At 51.8% G+C, this 17,166-nt stretch overlaps 6 protein-coding genes, 2 non-coding genes and 1 pseudogene across 9 annotated transcripts; 2 read left to right on the top strand and 7 right to left on the bottom strand.

Annotated features, from left to right (window-relative positions):
- Positions 1-655: 655 nt before the first annotated feature.
- BDZ99DRAFT_t58 lies at positions 656-794 on the bottom strand. Its single transcript has one exon. It is a non-coding gene; the product is annotated as a tRNA-Ser (tRNA).
- A 510-nt stretch (positions 795-1,304) lies between these two features.
- BDZ99DRAFT_t57 lies at positions 1,305-1,441 on the bottom strand (annotated as a pseudogene). The gene has a single exon. The product of its transcript is annotated as a tRNA-OTHER (tRNA).
- A 291-nt stretch (positions 1,442-1,732) lies between these two features.
- BDZ99DRAFT_464792 (uncharacterized protein) lies at positions 1,733-2,255 on the bottom strand. The gene has a single exon (XM_033720406.1). The coding sequence runs from the start codon at positions 2,078-2,080 to the stop codon at positions 1,814-1,816; it is 267 nt and encodes an 88-aa protein (XP_033574855.1). The 5' UTR covers positions 2,081-2,255; the 3' UTR covers positions 1,733-1,813.
- On the bottom strand, positions 1,872-1,968 carry BDZ99DRAFT_t56. The gene has a single exon. It is a non-coding gene; the product is annotated as a tRNA-Ser (tRNA).
- Positions 2,256-2,317: 62 nt separating the features above from the next.
- Positions 2,318-3,455, bottom strand: BDZ99DRAFT_446879 (ankyrin; the record flags this gene model as incomplete). Its single annotated transcript, XM_033717984.1, has 4 exons — positions 3,379-3,455; positions 3,161-3,326; positions 2,897-3,064; positions 2,318-2,839 (listed from the first exon to the last, which is right to left on the bottom strand). Coding segments are annotated over exons 1-4 (858 nt in total). The 5' UTR covers positions 3,381-3,455.
- A 307-nt stretch (positions 3,456-3,762) lies between these two features.
- Positions 3,763-5,162, bottom strand: BDZ99DRAFT_464791 (uncharacterized protein). Its single transcript, XM_033720405.1, has one exon. The coding sequence runs from the start codon at positions 5,102-5,104 to the stop codon at positions 3,974-3,976; it is 1,131 nt and encodes a 376-aa protein (XP_033574853.1). The 5' UTR covers positions 5,105-5,162; the 3' UTR covers positions 3,763-3,973.
- A 1,627-nt stretch (positions 5,163-6,789) lies between these two features.
- BDZ99DRAFT_510008 (beta and beta-prime subunits of DNA dependent RNA-polymerase) lies at positions 6,790-10,712 on the bottom strand. The gene is made up of 2 exons (XM_033724440.1): positions 10,108-10,712; positions 6,790-10,054 (listed from the first exon to the last, which is right to left on the bottom strand). The coding sequence occupies exons 1-2, from the start codon at positions 10,573-10,575 to the stop codon at positions 6,905-6,907; spliced, it is 3,618 nt and encodes a 1,205-aa protein (XP_033574852.1). The 5' UTR covers positions 10,576-10,712; the 3' UTR covers positions 6,790-6,904.
- Positions 10,713-11,106: 394 nt separating this feature from the next.
- On the top strand, positions 11,107-12,181 carry BDZ99DRAFT_391740 (P-loop containing nucleoside triphosphate hydrolase protein; the record flags this gene model as incomplete). Its single annotated transcript, XM_033715744.1, has 6 exons — positions 11,107-11,156; positions 11,311-11,383; positions 11,467-11,486; positions 11,609-11,671; positions 11,786-11,857; positions 11,908-12,181. The coding sequence occupies 6 exons, from the start codon at positions 11,107-11,109 to the stop codon at positions 12,179-12,181; spliced, it is 552 nt and encodes a 183-aa protein (XP_033574851.1).
- Positions 12,182-12,955: 774 nt separating this feature from the next.
- Positions 12,956-16,258, top strand: BDZ99DRAFT_535656 (HET-domain-containing protein; the record flags this gene model as incomplete). Its single annotated transcript, XM_033726565.1, has 5 exons — positions 12,956-13,311; positions 13,605-14,185; positions 14,219-14,589; positions 14,667-15,414; positions 15,447-16,258. 5 exons carry the CDS (start codon positions 12,956-12,958, stop codon positions 16,256-16,258), a joined length of 2,868 nt encoding a protein of 955 aa, XP_033574850.1.
- Between the last annotated feature and the right edge of the window lie 908 nt (positions 16,259-17,166).

Genomic DNA, 17,166 nt, shown 5'->3' with positions numbered 1-17,166 from the left:
AATTTTCGAGTCTCTGGCCGTTCTTGTGCTTCTTCGTGGATAGCCCAACAACCACGGATGCTAGCACAAATTTGACACTGGGACGTAAATCGCACGGTTAAGTAGTATTTTTGAAGAAGTTCTCGAGAAGAGATTTGCTCAAATCGTAAAATTAGAGGGGGGGTTGCGTACTCCACACTTTTTGAAAACCCTCACGGCTGCCAAGAGTTGCCAAATACGGAAGTCACGGCGGTAGACGGCCCGTGGCTCTAACTAGACAGGTCTTCTCTAGGCCTTCACGCTTTCAGCAACTTCTTTGCGCTTTGCCTATTGCAGAATAGAGCTCCCCTTTCCCACCCTATCGCAGAGCTTACAACAACACTCCCATCGGCGCCTATGTCGATACAAGGACGAGGAGCAGTTCGGTCGCCGCCATGAATCTGACACGGCTTCAGCGGTCCCGTAACGACGATTACCTCGTCAGCAGATCTCTACGTATATCTGATATTGTCTCCAGCCTTTCACACCCAATCAACCGCTATCCAGCCCGTCGAGACCTCCCTTCCCTCCGCCGAGCTCGAACCCCCAATGAGGAATATCCAAGTCACCAGCAGACACCCAATTCTCCAAACTCAAACCGCGGGGGCAAAAACAAAGCTCCAAAAGGGACTCGCGTGTCCGGCGCTGAGGATCGAACTCAGGTCTCCTCACGGCGTCGTTACCAATTGGTGACGACGCCGCACTATGATACATCAAGGACGTATCCATGTGCAGAGCATAGTGCGAGGTATTATAACCAACTAAACCACACCGGATTATTATAGCTTTGGATGAATTGCGCGTTCCTTCCACACGGGTTATCTTGCAGAAGCTAAACGAGAAGAACCCAACAAAGATATAATGGGAATGAGGCATGTACAACGTCAAGTAGGAGATGGGCCGGCAAGGTTCTCAGACTTTGCTAATATAAAACAGCAGTCAAACACCGTCTCAGGCGGCCTAGTGAGCTACCAAGTTTGTTAATTTGTTGTTTTCACAGTTTCTAATAATGTACCAGAGGACCTCAAGGGGTGGTAGGCAAGTGCACACAACCCTCCAATCAGTGTATATCTGAAGTCCATACATTTCTAGAAAGATTCACAGCTTTGTGGGCTACCCCTTCTTGTTCGATGAACCCTGAGAGGTCGCCCGATCCAGGCCCTCAAGTGCCTGCTTCCTTTAACAAGCTCTAGAAACCTGCTAGAGCGGTCTTTAATTCACCAGTTCTCACTCCAGACACCCTTCTACACAAGGCGGATAAAAACAAAAGTCAAAAAGAATTAAGCGTCCAGCGCTGAGGATCGAACTCAGGTCTCCCTTGTCGCCGCCGCCAACTGCAAACGGTGACCCACTGCGAATACTGGACTTTGAACGAACCGTACTAGCGCAGCAGAGGTATTATAGCCAACTAAACCACACCGGATTAGGGCCTTAGCGGATTAGACAGCTTTATAGGCGGTGTCATGGCGGTGAACCTATCAGTGTACATTTGTAGAAGGTTTCCAATCGGCTGGCCAAGCATCTAGCAACGAACTGATGGCGAGAGGGCCCTGCGGCGCATTTCGAAGATGCTGGAGAGAAGAAACCAAAAGATGATAAAGATGGAGCGAGGTACATACAGCGGAGAGCAGAAGTTAATGACGCGGCAAGGCTCTGGAATAAATTCACAGCTTCGTAGATTGCCACGTTTTTGTTCAAGGAGCCCTGAAAAGCCCCCCCATCTAGGCTCGTGTGTGCTTTCTTTGACTAATTCTAGAAACCAACTAGCGCAGCCCCCAATTCACCAGTCGTTAATCTAAACACCCTTTAACAAAACTAGGCGGACAAAAAATAGAGATTCAAAAGAATTAGGTGTCCGGCGCTGAGGATCGAACTCAGGTCTCCTGCCATCCCCGAGTGGAGATGACAACGCGATCACGCAGGTATTATAGCCAACTAAACCACACCGGATTGTTGGAGATATGGACGAACTAAACGTTCTTTGTGAGCGGTGCCACGTCAATGGATCCATCAGTGTAAGGGAGAAAGCGAATGCGAGCAAACAGTTGTAGGGGGCTCTCATTTGGCTGTCCGTGGGAAGCAAATTGGCAGCAAGGATGCCCTACAACGCGTTTCGAAGATATGCTGGAAAGAAGAAATCGAAAAAAGATATACTCTAACCATGCAGATATGCTGAAAATGTTTTCTGACCGTCGTCGTCCCAACCCATAACCAATACCAAACGCCAACAATGCACGCTAATCATCAATCGATCAATCAACCACACAGCCCCCTCACCAACCCCCCTCATCCTCCTCCCCTAATCCCCACTACTCGCCCTCGCCCGGCCCCCATTCCCCCCAAACCACCCCTCACTCCTCGCCGTCGGCGTCATCGCCCTCCTACTCTCTACCGGACTCCACTCCACACTCGGCGGCTTCAGCACCTCCCCATCATCCAAGCTCGCCCTGCCCCCCCTCATCCCCGCCATCGCGTCCTCACTCGTCACCAGCCTCACCCCCCCCAATCTCTGTCTCTCTCTCTCACGCTTCTCCCTACCAAGTTCCACCCTTTGCCTCTCGAACTCCCCGACGAGGTTCTTGAAGTATACTTCCGCGGCCTGGGTCGCGGAGTAGTGCACCGGGGTCCACGAGTACGCGTTCTGCGCGAGGGGGTTCGCGCCGTAGGTCAGCAGCATGCGGAGGGCTTTGAGCTCGCCGGCGGCAGAGGCGTGGTGCAGGGCCGTGTTGCCAGAGGCGTCGTGGTGGGAGATGATCGTGGGGGAGGTGTGGAGGAGCGGGGGGAGGAGAGGGAGGGTGCCGGTGCGGGAGGCGAGCATGAGCTGTAATAAGTCATTAGCCAGAGTTTGTAAAGAAAGGCTTGGGGAAGGGGGCCTTACGGCATCCATCCCCTCCTTATTCTCCCACGGCACGCATTCCGGGAAGCGCTCGACGAGGAGCACGCCGACGTCTGCTTTGCCGGACGACGCGGCGAGCATGAGGGGGGTCTCCCAGTCGCCGTTGCGGCTTACGCCTTCATCTTCGTGGCCGGCGTCGATGAGGAATTCCTGCGTTGTAGATGTCAGCTACTACATCTGAGTACCTCAATGGCCCTCATGTTCCTATCCAACCCACCATCGAATACAGGAAACAGCTTGACCTACAGCAATCTCCCTAAACCCCTGCTTCGCCGCAAGGTGTAGACTAGTATTGCTCTTATCCCCAAAGTCTGGATTGCGCAGAAAAGTCGGGTTGTTGCGTACAATGCGCTTCACGAGGGAAAGGTCGTTGAGGAGGATGGCACGGCGGAGGCGGCGGGGGACGTCGATCCTAGAGGGCAATTTGTTAGGTTTGTATATAGAACCTGGGATAGAGTGCATACATCTTAAATTAAGTAGCGAGCGAACGGAGGTCGGCATTGTGGTGTCTTGGAGAGCTCTTTGGGGAGGGGAATGGTGGTTGGTGGTGAATGTTGACGTTGGGCGGTGGGCCCTGTGCGTAGATTTCAGCACGGGCCTGGCCGATATAAGATGAGACGAAATACTGAAGTATCATGCTAAGGATGATCTCCATCAAGTGGATTAAACTCGTACAAGATCGAGTTCGAGTGTCAAGGCATAAACAAGTCACTCTTTCTTACAGATACCATGTGGTCCCACGTGGCCCTCAACTACCGAGTCGAGAGGAGATGAGACGAAAGGGTTCTTTAAAGTGGCTGGGCCATCTCCATCACCATACGATGAATTAAATCAAGTTGTAAAAGTTCGAGATCGGGCTCCAAGGCATAAACAATTCACTCTCTTGGCATCTTTCACGTGAATACACGTGATCTAGCCCTACAGAGATCTACGAAACGCCGTTCTACAATTCATAAATCATGACCATTTGGTCTTCATCACATCGTAAGGCATTCCCTCCCATCTACACTGCTAATGGCCGTGCATAAAAGAAACCCAATACTCGCTTTGAAAACACCCTCACTTCGGCCCCCATGGCCCCCAAACCGCCTTCACGTTCCCACTCCCACTCGGCCCTCCACCATTGCCTACCTCCCCATCACCCGCTAGTCTCATCCCCGTGCCTTCCTTCCAATTTGGCGCCTTCGGTGCTCCACTCTCTCCAACTAATTTCTGTGGCACACCCCCTTGTCCCCTCCACTGTGTGAGATTGCGCCGCGTAGCGACGACGAAGCCAGGAGTTGGGAGAGAAAAGCTATCGGCACCTCGAGTAGGATATTCGACGTCTCCGCGAGAGGCTTTGAGGGCGGCCAGGTGGGAGGGTTTCGTGAAAGGCATTCTAGTAGAGGGCTGGCTGCCGACTGTGCTAGTGTTCATGGCCGATGCCGTGTAGAGGCTGTTGTTCGGCATGAAAGCTGTAGTCGGGCCTCCACCTGTGTATGCATAATTCGGATCACCCTCCTTCCAGCTTGTTGACAGCGAGCTCTTGTCTTCGACCCGCTTCTTTGTGCTGACTGTGAAGGTTGTGTCACTAACCTGCCTCATATCATTGCGAGGCTTAGGTGGCGGCGTAGCTACTCTTGGAGCTGGACAGCTATACGGAGGGGTTTGATCCGTGATGCAGTAGTAGTTGTGCGCCACACGCTTGTGGTATAAAGCCTCCAAGTGCGTTGGCAAGACCTCTGGACAGATCGGGCACATGGTGCGGTTCTGTTGGAGAAGATCTTCCCTATGGCTTTGGTTAGCTTGAACTTCAGGTTGAGTGTCGCCGTTGTTTGCCACGATCCCACCGGGCGGGCCAATCCAAAATTGCATGCCATGTCCCTCTGCGAAATGATTGGCGAGATGGTCACTGCGCTCTGCCCAAGTGGTGGGGTGTATACCGCAAATGCCACAAGTGATTGTGATCTTATGTTGGATAGGTCGACACCAATTAAGCTTTTTATCGTTCTCGAATTGGACGATCCTGTGAACCTGAGCGATATGTTGGAGAAGCTTGTCTTTGCGCGTAAAGGTACGTTCGGCACGCGGGTTTGTAAGGCAACTGGCACAATTATGGGTTTCGAAGTGTGAGGGCAGTCGGAGAGCTTCGTTGCACAAGACACAACGTGCTGTCCCATCGTCATCGTCGTAAGCCGGGCCGTCAGGCATACAGATCCATTCTTTCTGAGGAAAGTGTACAGATTCTTCGTGGCGGCGCCAGTCGTACTTCTGTGTGAAGTCTGACGTACAGAAGCTACATTGGTATATCTTCGACGGGTCGGAGGGACGTCTGATGACCGTTATTGGCTCTTTGGTCGTTTGATCTCGCTGCCTTTTGCGACCTCGACGTGGCCCTCGATGGGTTGCGGAATCAACGCTTGCGAGTGAAGACCCGGAACCAGAATTGCTGCTCAACGCCGAATTGGCCACTGAAACTGCATCACTCTTGGTAGAATTCTCTCCCGTTAAGAACGGTGGCCGAGTAACAGTATTCTTGTCCGAAAAGGACGCAGCAGCTTTACTAATGGCGTCCTCTGAAAGTCCTTCATCTTCCGGTGAACTCGAAAGGAAACGCTGCATAGGATCTTGTTGCTTCAGAGAGGATGGTCGGGGTACGCGCACAGCGGCACATGGTCCTGAGCTATTCGGCTTGGACGGCTTGGAGTGTCGTCTACGCTTTGCAAGTGAAGTCTGCGTGTCGTTGGCCGGAATTGGCAGTGGACTCTGCTCGGGCTCGGCTGAAGGAGAACTCGACGTTACTGGAGGCAACTTCCGAACTCTAGCATTTGCAAAGAAGGTTCGAACTTGACGTAGTGATAGACCTGTAGCATCCGCAAGCTCTTTCAGGTCATTCTTCTGCAGATAAGGATCGTGTCGGTGTTGCTCAAAGCTGGCTTCCAACAATTTTTTAGCTTCGAGAGGGATACGAGTCCTCTTGCTTGGCTTGTCATCGTCTCCAGAGACCTCTCCATAACTGGTATTTTGCTGGTCTGCTGGGTTCTTGGGGGGATTAAGGTCGTCGAATTGGAATAAGGTGGATGGCAAGTCGTATCCTTGGTCCCAGGGCTCCGTAAGGTTCAGGTCGCTGAGATCTTGCCACTGCAGCTGACCACTCGAGTAAGGAGAAACTTGAGAAGGGTCTAGTCCTGAAAGGGGGCTCAACTCCAGATTCTGTGGAACCAGTCCATCTTTCGTGGTTAATGGCATACCCGGAAGGGGCCGGTTGATGTAGGAAGAGGGCCAGCTGTGAAGCCTGTTAACGAACTTCCGTAATAAAAGAACAGCAAAACAACTGACTCGGACAGCCCTCCAAGGTAATCATCCTGAGGAACTCCGCTTCCTATACCTGTAAGGTCAAGAGATGTATCCCAAGTGCCGAGAAGGTTCGGATCCTGCACCGGAATAGAATCCAAGAGCCTCTGAAAATCCTGCTCGCTCATGGACCCGTCCATTATTGGATGTGGCAAAAGGTGGCACAATTCTTTGATGGCGCCCTAATCGTCACTCTGAGTGCGCTTCTTCCACTGTCTTGTATCGGAGGACGGTTATCTGACTGGTCCCGGTTTCGCCAAGACTCAGCGCCCTAATCGTCAATTAGATGGGCTGAAAGTCCAACTCTTAAATACTACTGCTCTTTGTCTTCAGTGACACTTGTTGCTTCTATACACTGGAGAGTATCCGTGCATACGCTTTTGGGGGCGAGAAATTGCCATGTTGTGCAAGGGGAGGAGTTGGAGTTTTGTCCAACGCCGTCGAACTTAAATGCTTCTATAGCGCTAAGTAATATCCCAGAGCGTTAGTCATGTAGCTTATGAAAGCAGGACCTTACGAGAGCAAGTTGTCGAGAAGATAGTAGGCGTTTGAACCCATTTTTGGTTCAGTAAAGATCTTCATTCATATCATGCAGACTATGCTCGACCCATACGCCCATGCCCATGCACCATACTCCAAAACATACACTTTTCTCGCTCAAGGCTCGATCTTATACCGCATCTTGACGCCCATGCTCGCAAACTCGACATCCAGATATTTCAACACCCCCGGTACAGCAACGACAGCGACGTCGTCACCCCCAGTCCACCTAACGCCTTCTCCATCCTCCCAAACCTTCGCCTTAGGCTCGAACCCGTCCGCTCGTTTAGCACATCTCCTACACCTGGTGATACCAGTCCCCATTTTTCTCCTGCTGTACTGGCTCACAGTAGGGGAGGTGCTCATGAACGAGCCGCAAGCCCTGCACACCCACGTCCGAACATAATCACTACAATTCATCAGTCTGTCTTGGAGCAAGAAAGCCGTTCCGTGAGCTAGTAGGGAGTCACGTTCCATCTCTCCGACACGGATACCACCTCCCTTCTTACGACCCTTGACAGGTTGGCCGGTGAGGTCGTCAACTGGGCCAGTCGTTCGGACCTGGAACTTGTCGTTCACCATGTGACGGAGACGTTGGTAGTATACTACGCCGATGTAAATATCAGCGGCGAGCTCTTGGCCAGTGATACCACTGTACATCGGCTCGTTGCCGTAGTAGTTGTATCCTGCCTTCTTGAGCTGATGGCCAAAGTAGTCAACCGCCGTGTTTTCCTCGTCGAATTTGAACGGCGTTGAATCCTGAGCAAGGCCATGCAGAGCACCCGATTTCCCAGCCAGGGACTCGACAAACATACCAATGGTCATACGAGACGGGAAAGCGTGCGGGTTGATGATGATGTCGGGTTGCATGCCAGACTCGCTGAAAGGCATGTCGATTGCTGGCCATTTTTGGGAGCAGACACCTTTCTGTCCATGTCGAGAAGAGAACTTATCACCAATCACAGGTGATCGAGGAACACGGAGCTTGACGCTGATGGTCTGGCATGGTTCGTTGCCATTCTCTGACCCGATGATGCGCACCTCGTCCACGAAAGCGGTTTCGTCATCCTTGTATTTTACGAATTCTGTCCGTCCATCACGGTTGATATAATCCCCAGTCGCAGGATCATATGAGACGGTATGCCAGGCGGCAAGAATATCCCCTTTTTGGAGTTGCGCGCCAATATGTGGCCAGCCGTCATCGTCCAACGTGTCGCGCCACTGCGCACGAATCAGTCCGCCAGGCGCAAAGCCGAATAGCTTTTGGATACTTTTTGCCGAGCGGGAGCGTTGGGATCCTTCCTCGAGTTGGCAAAGTTTAGTCTTGTAGATGGTACCGTGAGCGAATCCTCGCTCGTGGGAAGACTTGTTCAGAATCATAGCGTCGTCCATGTCGTAACCTGTGTACGAGATGACGGCTACAATGGCGTTCGTACCGTTTGGAAAGTTGTCTAGGCCGTATTCGTTATGTAGAGGCGCTCGGACAACCGGCGTTTGACCTGTCTGAAGTCTGTATGTCTTATTATCTGTGCGATAACGTATTGCTGCTCCTGGTGTTCCCATGGTCTGCTTGCCCATCTGACATTGATACATATTTCGGGGACTCTGGTTGAAGTCGGAAAAGGGTGTCATGTTTGCGACAATCGAAAGAATGTTGGTAGGGTCATACTCGACGTGCGTAGACTCTCCTGACACGATTTCTGGATCTGTGCATGCGATGGACATGTACGGTTGCTCGAATGGTCCGACGTAGTCAAGTTTTTCGAGTGGTAGGTACTTGACTGGTCGGTACATCCGGGCAGACTGTGAAAATATGTAGACTCCAGGGTATTGGCCACCGTTAGAATTTGGGACATAGCCGACTTCAAGCTCCAAAGGGACGTTGTGGGTGCCTTCTACCTTCCAATATCTTAACGTATCCCCAATGACTCTGGCCTGCTTTGGTGTGCAGAATCCTAGAACACGGCCGTCCAGCTGCACTACAACGCTTTCGTCAAGTGATGCTGACGACTTGCTGGTGACTCCTAGTTGGGCTACAAGCTGTGGAATTGCTGAAACGTCGACGTTGTGGGTAGCTAAGACACATTTGTGTGCAAAATGGTTAAGCAGACCGCAAGGACTTCCATCAGGCGTGTGTACAGGGCATAAGAAGCCCCAACTTTCCGGAAGTAATTTTCGGACAGTTGTTGTCTTTAGCTGTGCAAAGAAGCTTCCTCTGTGGACCATTCGGAAATGACTTATGAATCGATAGAAATTAATTTTTTCAGCAACAACCGTGAAGCCAGACGTTTGCTGAAGATCCAGGCCACTGGTACTAACGAGATTTCCGGTAGACATGAAGTACTCAATGTCATGACCAATGTTCTCGTTAGTTTTCCGTATTACTTTTGAGATGAAATCTTTCTTGAATTCTGGTGATGTGAAAGAGAGCCAGTTACTCGTCCTGCCCCATTTCTGGAGCGAGAGTCTGATCGAAAATAGCCATTCGTCCAGTCTCTCCTTCAGGATCTGGCCATATAGGTGGCCTCCTAGGAGAATTTCCTGATTTTGAACAGCATCCGGATTGTCCTCGGCGCAATCTCCTTCTACAAGCGCGTATAACTTCCGGACCATGAACAGGAGGAGCTTGAATTTGTCGGCGTTTTGCTCATCCGTAACTTTGCCGTCGCCCAAGTGAACGAGCACAATTCTTTTTAGGAACTCGGTACCAGCATCTTCATCGCTCATATCCTCTGCAACTCTCAAGACAGGTCTGAACTTGTCCCCCAGATGTGCCCTTGTCTTGGCCTTTCCATGCAATCCGAATACCTTGTACGTTCGCAGAAGGACCTCCAGTCGATCGGTCACGAATTGCTTCTCTTGTAGACCTTTTGACCCAGCAGCGCCCACGATTCCTTCGAAGATTTCTCGGTCGTTGGTCTCCACGAGTGCTTTCAGGATCATCATCATGGGCACCAAGTATTCCCTCTTCCTCCACGAAAACCGGAAGTTGATGTTGCCGTCGTTGAGGTAGTGTAGGACGTTGGTCTGTGATGTCTGGTCTTTCCGTACGCATCGAATTTGTACGCCAAATTTAGAGTATGTAGGCCCACGGTTTGCGAAAGAGGATCGAGTGATGGCCATTGGGTAGTTCCGCTTATTCACCACGAGCATGCGGATAAGCTTCTCATTGCCGTTGACAATGAAGTATCCACCCTGCTCCTCCGATTCTTCCTTCGCATCGACGAGTTGGCGGGGTGTCATGTTTTCGAGATGACATCGATTTGACTAAAATTTGCACAATTAGAATTTATGGTACAAACAGAAACTGGAGAGCCCACCTTAAGCATGATAGGCACCTGTCCCATTTCCCTCACAGTCTCTATCCATGGATCGTCGTTGATTCTGTATTCCAGCCGCACTGACATGCGGCCTCTGTAGGTGCCATGCCGCTCTCTGGCCTCAGCCGGCATGATCCTCCGCTCGTTGAGCGCAAACTTGTTCGTAGGTGGTAATTGAGGCTTCTCGACGAAGACATCGCGTATCCGAACACTGAGCTTGTTCCGGGGTTGGGCGTCCGCCAGGTATGGGTCTCCATCGAGGAACACTTTGGTGCCAATGTCCTTGATGGCATGGTCGAGGATACCTCCGCGTTCGAGGATGGTGTTGAAAGACTGTATGTGAGGTTTTATGGCCTCCACGAGGGCCGGGTAGGCAGTCCGGTCAGTGGGCGGATTCTGAAACAGCTTCTGTCGGCGGACAGTGTCGAATTCTGTGCCCCATTTCTGGCTCGTTCGTGATGGGGCCATAGCTGCGGCGGGCGGAATTGGTGCGCGTTGTATGGCGGGAAGAGAGCGGGCGCCCGTAATGGTTTGCGAGACGAGCAGCTGGGGGCGTGCAGCAGAGAGCACCAGCTTGCGATAGCCAGCGTCGCAGCAATAGGTGAGGGCTGAGGGTTGGGGGCGGATGGTGCAGAGGATCACTTCGGACGGCAGCAAAATTCACAGAAAAAAGAATCGGGGGCTTTTGCTATCGATAGCGGCAGTAGGCGGTTTTGGGCCCAGCCACGGTTGGGTTGCCGAGAAGGCTGCCAGTGCACAAGACTTGGGGTCCTCAGCGGCGGAATCGTTCACCTCGCGCGACGCTTGCTCCTCTCCTTCCTACCCTCAGGTTGGATTGCGCGCTCGTTCACGATCTCTATCCTCCACGCCCAAGTCGCTGTTGCGCCGCGCCCCACTGCCTCTGCCCCGCAGCAAGGATAGGCCTTCTCTCACCACCTACACCCGCTTCACCACCAATTCTCCCAAGCAAACAATCAACCACCGCCCACCGCGCCCACCATGGCAGGCTTCTTCCGTCGCCTCTACGATTGGCTCCTGCGCCTCTTCTGGTCTGTCTGCCCGCTCCGCGCCCGTCGCCCCGCTCGTTTCCCCGCTGCCTCGTGCCGCATCTGTCGCCTTCTTTCCAGCAAATTCGTACCTGAAAAAAGCAAATATGCATCCAAGTATTTGCAGTGCCTATGACTGACCCCCTCTCCTGTGCAGGGCCACCGAGATGGACATCACCATGATCGGGCTGCAAAACGCCGGCAAGACGTCGCTGCTGAGAGTTCTGGCGGTGAGTGTCTACCGTTTTGGGACAATCCCCGTGCAACCTCACGGATGTCTCGTCGGCAGCATCCATCTAACCGATTGGCTTAGGGAGGAGAGTTCACCATCGAGTACGTCGATGCCGTTCCGAGTCGCGCAGCCCTTGCGGCTTCTTTCTTTTCGTTATTGGTGCCATGTGGCGTCGTCCCGCATCCGCCTCTTTTTTGGTCCAGCAACTGATCCAAGGCCACAGCTCCATTCCGACGGTTGGATTCAACATGAAGCGTGTCCAGAAAGGGCATGTTACATTGAAGTGGTAAGCAGTAGTCCCGAGGATCGATGCAGCCATCCGAGTCGAGTACCCGGATCGGAGATGCCGCGCAGCATCACGAGATCTGAGAACTCCGCGCTGACGATGTGGGTGTGGCAGCTGGGACCTCGGAGGCCAGCCCCGGTTCCGGTCCATGTGGGAGAGGTATTGTAGGGGTGTGAATGCGATCGTGTAAAGACACCACGTGCCCAAGCCAGACCATCGCTGATGGCAGTATCCAGATTCATTGTCGACTCGGCGGACAAGGAGGCGCTCCCGGTAGCACGTGAGGAGCTCAAACTGCTGCTTGAGAAGCCTGCCTTGGAGGGCATTCCTCTCCTGGTACTTGGCAACAAGTCGGACCTCCCGGACAAGCTATCAGTCGACGATCTGATCGAAGCCCTCAACCTCAAGGCCGTGACGCACCGGGAGGTCAGCTGCTACGGCATCAGCGCCAAGGAAGAGACCAATCTGGATGCCGTCCTCCAGTGGTTGATTGCGCGGTCCAGCAAATGAGGCGCTCGCGCGCAGTTGGAAGGTGCGATTTCTCGAAACCGGTTTTGTCGAATGTGGATGATCTAACGAGGGGTAGACATTGGAGAGGTGGGTGCCAGCTCCGGTTGCTTGACGACTTTCTACGACGCCTATGCTTTTACGGATACGGCAGTCAGCTTTATACGACATAGTTAATGATGTGACGATGTGATGGAAAGAAGATTATTCTGCAGGCTAGCGATGGCCGTCTAAATCTCCACAGCTCGTAGCACGATCTCCTGTTTCATCTCCCTTTTTTAATTCTTCCCAGCGGGCATGGATAAGCGTCCAAGTGAGCGAGCGAACGACAGGAATATCCCGCGCTCATAGCGGAGCGGAGCGAGGATTGGAGAAGGTTCTTCTTTTGGCATAGGAATCAACACTGTATCATTTTGTTTCTTGGAGGGCGGGGTGGCAACTGGCGGAAAATATACGGCGCCGGGGGCTTTTGGTGAAGGATAGCTGGTATCTTGGGAGAGGAGTCCCCTTCAAATCTAATGCTCAGATTGAGCGTCGCAAACGCGCCCTAGCCTCAATGAAAGCGAGTGGTGAAGCAGGACGAAAACGCCGTGCATTGAGAAGATAAGTGCGACCCAGAGCTGCGTATGCGTGGCTGCTGGGCATGCGCTCTGCAGTGTGCAGGCCGGCAGCTCGAGGGCTCGCTGGTCAGTGACTTCGGTGAAGGTCGCCAGGTCGCGCGCTCCCAATGGCGGTGGAATTGGCGCATTCCAAAGCCTTCACAACAAACAAAACAGTATGCGGGAGCAAAGCAGAACGACAGGCCGCAAGTCCGAGGGAGAGAGAATGGAAAAAAGTGCAGAGACCAGGCGCGAGTATTATTTCGACTCTCTCTCATGCACTGCCAGCGAAGCAGCTAAAACGGACCAGGGCGCGCGCGCCAATCAGAGGCCTGAAGGACCCTGCGACCACAAGCTGCTATCCCGATGGGCTGTGACGTTTCGTCTGGCCGTGGGCCGCGTCCCGAACCCTGCGGAACGCAAGCCGCGAGGGGAGGTGGGTTCCGCCCACAGCCTGTTCGAGGAGGGGGAGGGGTTGGACGAAGCTGAGGGGAGTGGAGGAGGGTTCCACCTGCACGTGCTTTATGATGCCAGGTGTGTACTACTGTGTAGGTAGATTATCGTTTTGTGTAATACAAGTGTAGATAACTCACTTTTAACTTTCTTTACTACTGATATATGCTTGCTCTTGTTTCTGTTCTTGTTGGATACCATCGTATGAAGGTGATAGACAGTGAGAAGATTGACCTAAATATCACGTGACATGCCATCACCGTTCTCCGTGCTTTAGATGGACGCTTATAGGGATGTGGGAATGTTCATCTTAAGGCTGAGACCGTCAATGCGTTCTTCATGCAACACATCTTGCAAGGACACTGTGTGTGTAGCATATCGAGAGCTTTCATCAACCCGCCTGCATGCCCAGATGCGCGTCGTGGCTGCAGTCGCGCCACTCAACATCTCTTCACAGTTTCTATTCTTCTCCTTATTGAGTATGCCCATCATCACTGGCCACGACATGTACAAAAGCTTGAAAGTCTGATCAGCAAGAATTTCTTTACCAACATCAACGGAAACATACGCACCGCAATGCGTCTTCTGGACCTCAACCTCAGCCTGATCGAGTTTGTCGGCGACATACCCCCCTATGCCATACTTTCGCATACCTGGGGAGCAGATCACGAAGAAGTGACTTATAAAGATGTAGTGACAGGCTTGGGGAACACCAAGGCTGGTTACAAGAAACTCCACTTCTGCCGTGAACAAGCTTCAAGAGATGGTTTGTCATACTTCTGGGTGGATACCTGTTGCATCGACAAATCTAGCAGTTCAGAGCTCACGGAGGCCATCAACTCCATGTTTCGCTGGTACCGTTATGCGGCCAAGTGCTACGTATACCTCGTAGACGTCTTAGTGGGTGGCATCGATGAGAACGTCGAGGTCACGAGGGAATCGACTTTTCGCAACAGTAGGTGATTCACTCGGGGCTGGACCCTTCAAGAGCTTGTTGCTCCGCGTTTAGTCGAGTTCTTCTCCCTAGAAGGCAAGAGACTCGGGGACAAAAGCTCGTTGGAAACACAGATTCAAGACATTACGGGGATTCCGACCAATGCTCTTCGAGGAACCGATCTCTCTCAGTTTAGCGTTGCTGAGCGCATATCATGGGCAGCAACGCGTGAGACTAAGCGTGAGGAGGATCGAGCCTACTCCCTACTGGGTCTTTTTGAAGTCTACATGCCTCTGATCTATGGCGAGGGGAGGGATAATGCTTTCAATCGACTTCGAGCGAAGATCGACAAGCGTTTAAGGAACTACGAGCCTGAGAAGAAGGCTTCTAGCGAAGCCAGCGAATTCTCGATTAACCAGGCGAAGGTAGGGCTACAGAAACTCATCTTGAAACAGGGTTTCTGCTGATGATAATTCACGTAGTCAATGAGGATCTTTCAAAGCTGGTCGTTTATGATACGACTAGGAACACAAACTCATCAATAAGCACACTAACATCATCAAAAACAATATTTGAAGCTTCCAGCGAGTCCCTCGCAAGCGGGCTTCAACCTGCGTCGGTGGAAGAAGACCTCAGGGAGCTACTAAACCAGCGCCATTTCGCCACTTGCCGTTGGATTTTCGACACCCTCGAATTCAGCAACTGGCAACCACATCTACGTCCGATTCTGTGGATTCGCGGCAAACCTGGCTCTGGAAAATCCATACTTTCGGCAACTTTAATTGAACACCTTCAAGCGGAAGGAACTGTCACCGCCTACTTCTTCTGCAGCTTGGGAGATGATAGCCGACGAACGTTTGAGTCATTCTTGCAGACATGGCTCTGGCAAATTTTGGAGCAAATGCCTGAATTTACTCAATGCGCATTGCAACACCAAAAGAAAGGTCCTGGAATACGTGGACAGCATGAACCTGTCAAAAACGCGTTAGGAGACATTATCTCTCGGTCCACTAAGATTATCTGTCTAATTGTGGATGGCTTGGACGAATGTGAACCGGCTTCTGCGGACAAGCTGATACACTTTGTGTCTACAATGGGACAAAATTGCTTGTTCGCGATCATCAGCAGACCAGAAAACTGGATTCGGAAAGCCTTAGACTCCGGGGTGAAAGACAGAGTCTGCATTATACCAGTGACGAACAGCGCAACGGAGAAAGACCTCGGCCGATGGATTCAAGCCTGCGTCGGCCGTATGGAACTTTCCTTTCTGATACTGCTTTAGAGGAATGGGCCCTCGCGAAATTGCAAGAAGGTGCCGATGGTATGTTTCTTTGGGCCCGCTTCCAACTGGAAGCCCTCGAAGCCCAATTCGCCATCGAGGATGCGAAAGCAGTCTTGCAGAACGACTTACCAAAGGATCTGGAAGCGACTTATGAGAGGCTGTTGGCAAAAATTCAGGATATCCCGAACGCTCTTCGTCGGGCAAGGGCCTTCCGAATTCAGCAGTGGATAACGGCTGCAAACCGGCCTTTGACGCTCAATGAACTCGACTTCGCTCTAGGAATTCATATTGATTCACAAGTATCGCCTCAGCAAAGGTCGTTGATGCGCGGAGAGTCAGATGTCGTTGAGGCCTGTGGTTCATTCGTTGAAATCACGAAAGCCGGGCAGATTCGTTTTGTCTATGCCTCTGCAAAAGACTTCCTTACTTCCAAGGGTGTCCAATTTGGCTTGAGCCAACCCTACCCCGTAGACCGATTTCAAAAGGCACTCAGCGCCATGCACATTGCGAGAGCTTGCATCACCTCACTGTCATTTTCCGATATCAGCCTGATCGGTAAGAGGCCAAGCAGACTTTCTGATGTAGAAAAACTTCATGCCTTTATCGTGGAATATCCATTTCTCGAATATGCAGCTCTGAATTGGTGGAAGCATCTCGATAAAATCCCTTACGAAGACGGAGGTCTGTTACAGAGTACAATCGCCCAATTCTTAGGGTCTTCAGAGAAAACCTGGAGATGGTTGCAGCTCTATCAATACCTAACACAGTTCCACTCTATGGATAGTGTCTTTTCCCACCCGAATACCACCTAAAGTTGGAAATATATTGAGACTTACTGGAATGCTCATCTTGGACCCAATCCCACCAACCTCTTTGATCGCTGGCAGCGGTGGCATGTTGAGATGTGGTTTGACCGGCATGTCCTGTGGCCGCCCATACATATCGCAGCGTTTTTTAATTATTCTGAAATTGTTGAACGCGAGCTCCAATGTGTCGACTGTGTCAACCAACGAAATGACATGAATTTCACCCCACTGCTGCAGGCAGCACATGGCGACAGCCCGGAAGCAGCTAGCGTACTCATCAAGCATGAGGCCGACCTTCAGGCTCAAACGCTCTTCGGTTACAGCGCTGTACGGTATGCCTGCTGGAACTCATTGGACACCCTCCCAATCCTCTTGGCGGCTGGCTGTCGCGCGGGTTATCGTGACAGGATTTCGGTCTGACGGGGTTGCATTTGGCCAGTTCTGTCCTCTGGCACCCCCAAATTCTCAGTATCCTTCTCAATATGCCAAATATCACAGATATCATCAACGTCAAAGATTTCTGTGGAAGAACGCCACTGAAGTGTGCGGACTTGACTGATGTAGACTTATCGGCACTTGTTCTTCACGAAAGCGTAGGTCACGAGCTCTACGTGCCTGGTGGCGCCGGGAGTGAGATTTCACCGACATTACTGGGCGCCTTTTTTTCTGCCCAGGGGCCAGAAGCTTTTACTGCTCTTCATCACAGGTGGCGGCATATAGGGGTTCATACTCCCTTCGACTCGACGTATGAGTCTATGCGATACGCAGTGTCTGTTTGGAAGGATCAAATTATCCATAGACTATTAGAAAAGGGAGCGATGTCAACTGAAGTTGCGAGAAGATGGAGATGAGTTTTTTGGCTCCTGTCGTACCCTTGTTACTCATAAGTTCGAGTTGGGTCAGTCAAATCGAAC

The sequence above is a fragment of the Mytilinidion resinicola genome (assembly GCF_010093595.1).
Source record: "Mytilinidion resinicola strain CBS 304.34 unplaced genomic scaffold BDZ99scaffold_13, whole genome shotgun sequence".
NCBI classification, from domain to species: Eukaryota; Fungi; Ascomycota; class Dothideomycetes; order Mytilinidiales; family Mytilinidiaceae; genus Mytilinidion; species Mytilinidion resinicola.
The sequence above is the reverse complement of the archived record's forward strand: the minus strand, read 5'-3'. Positions and strand labels throughout refer to the sequence as shown.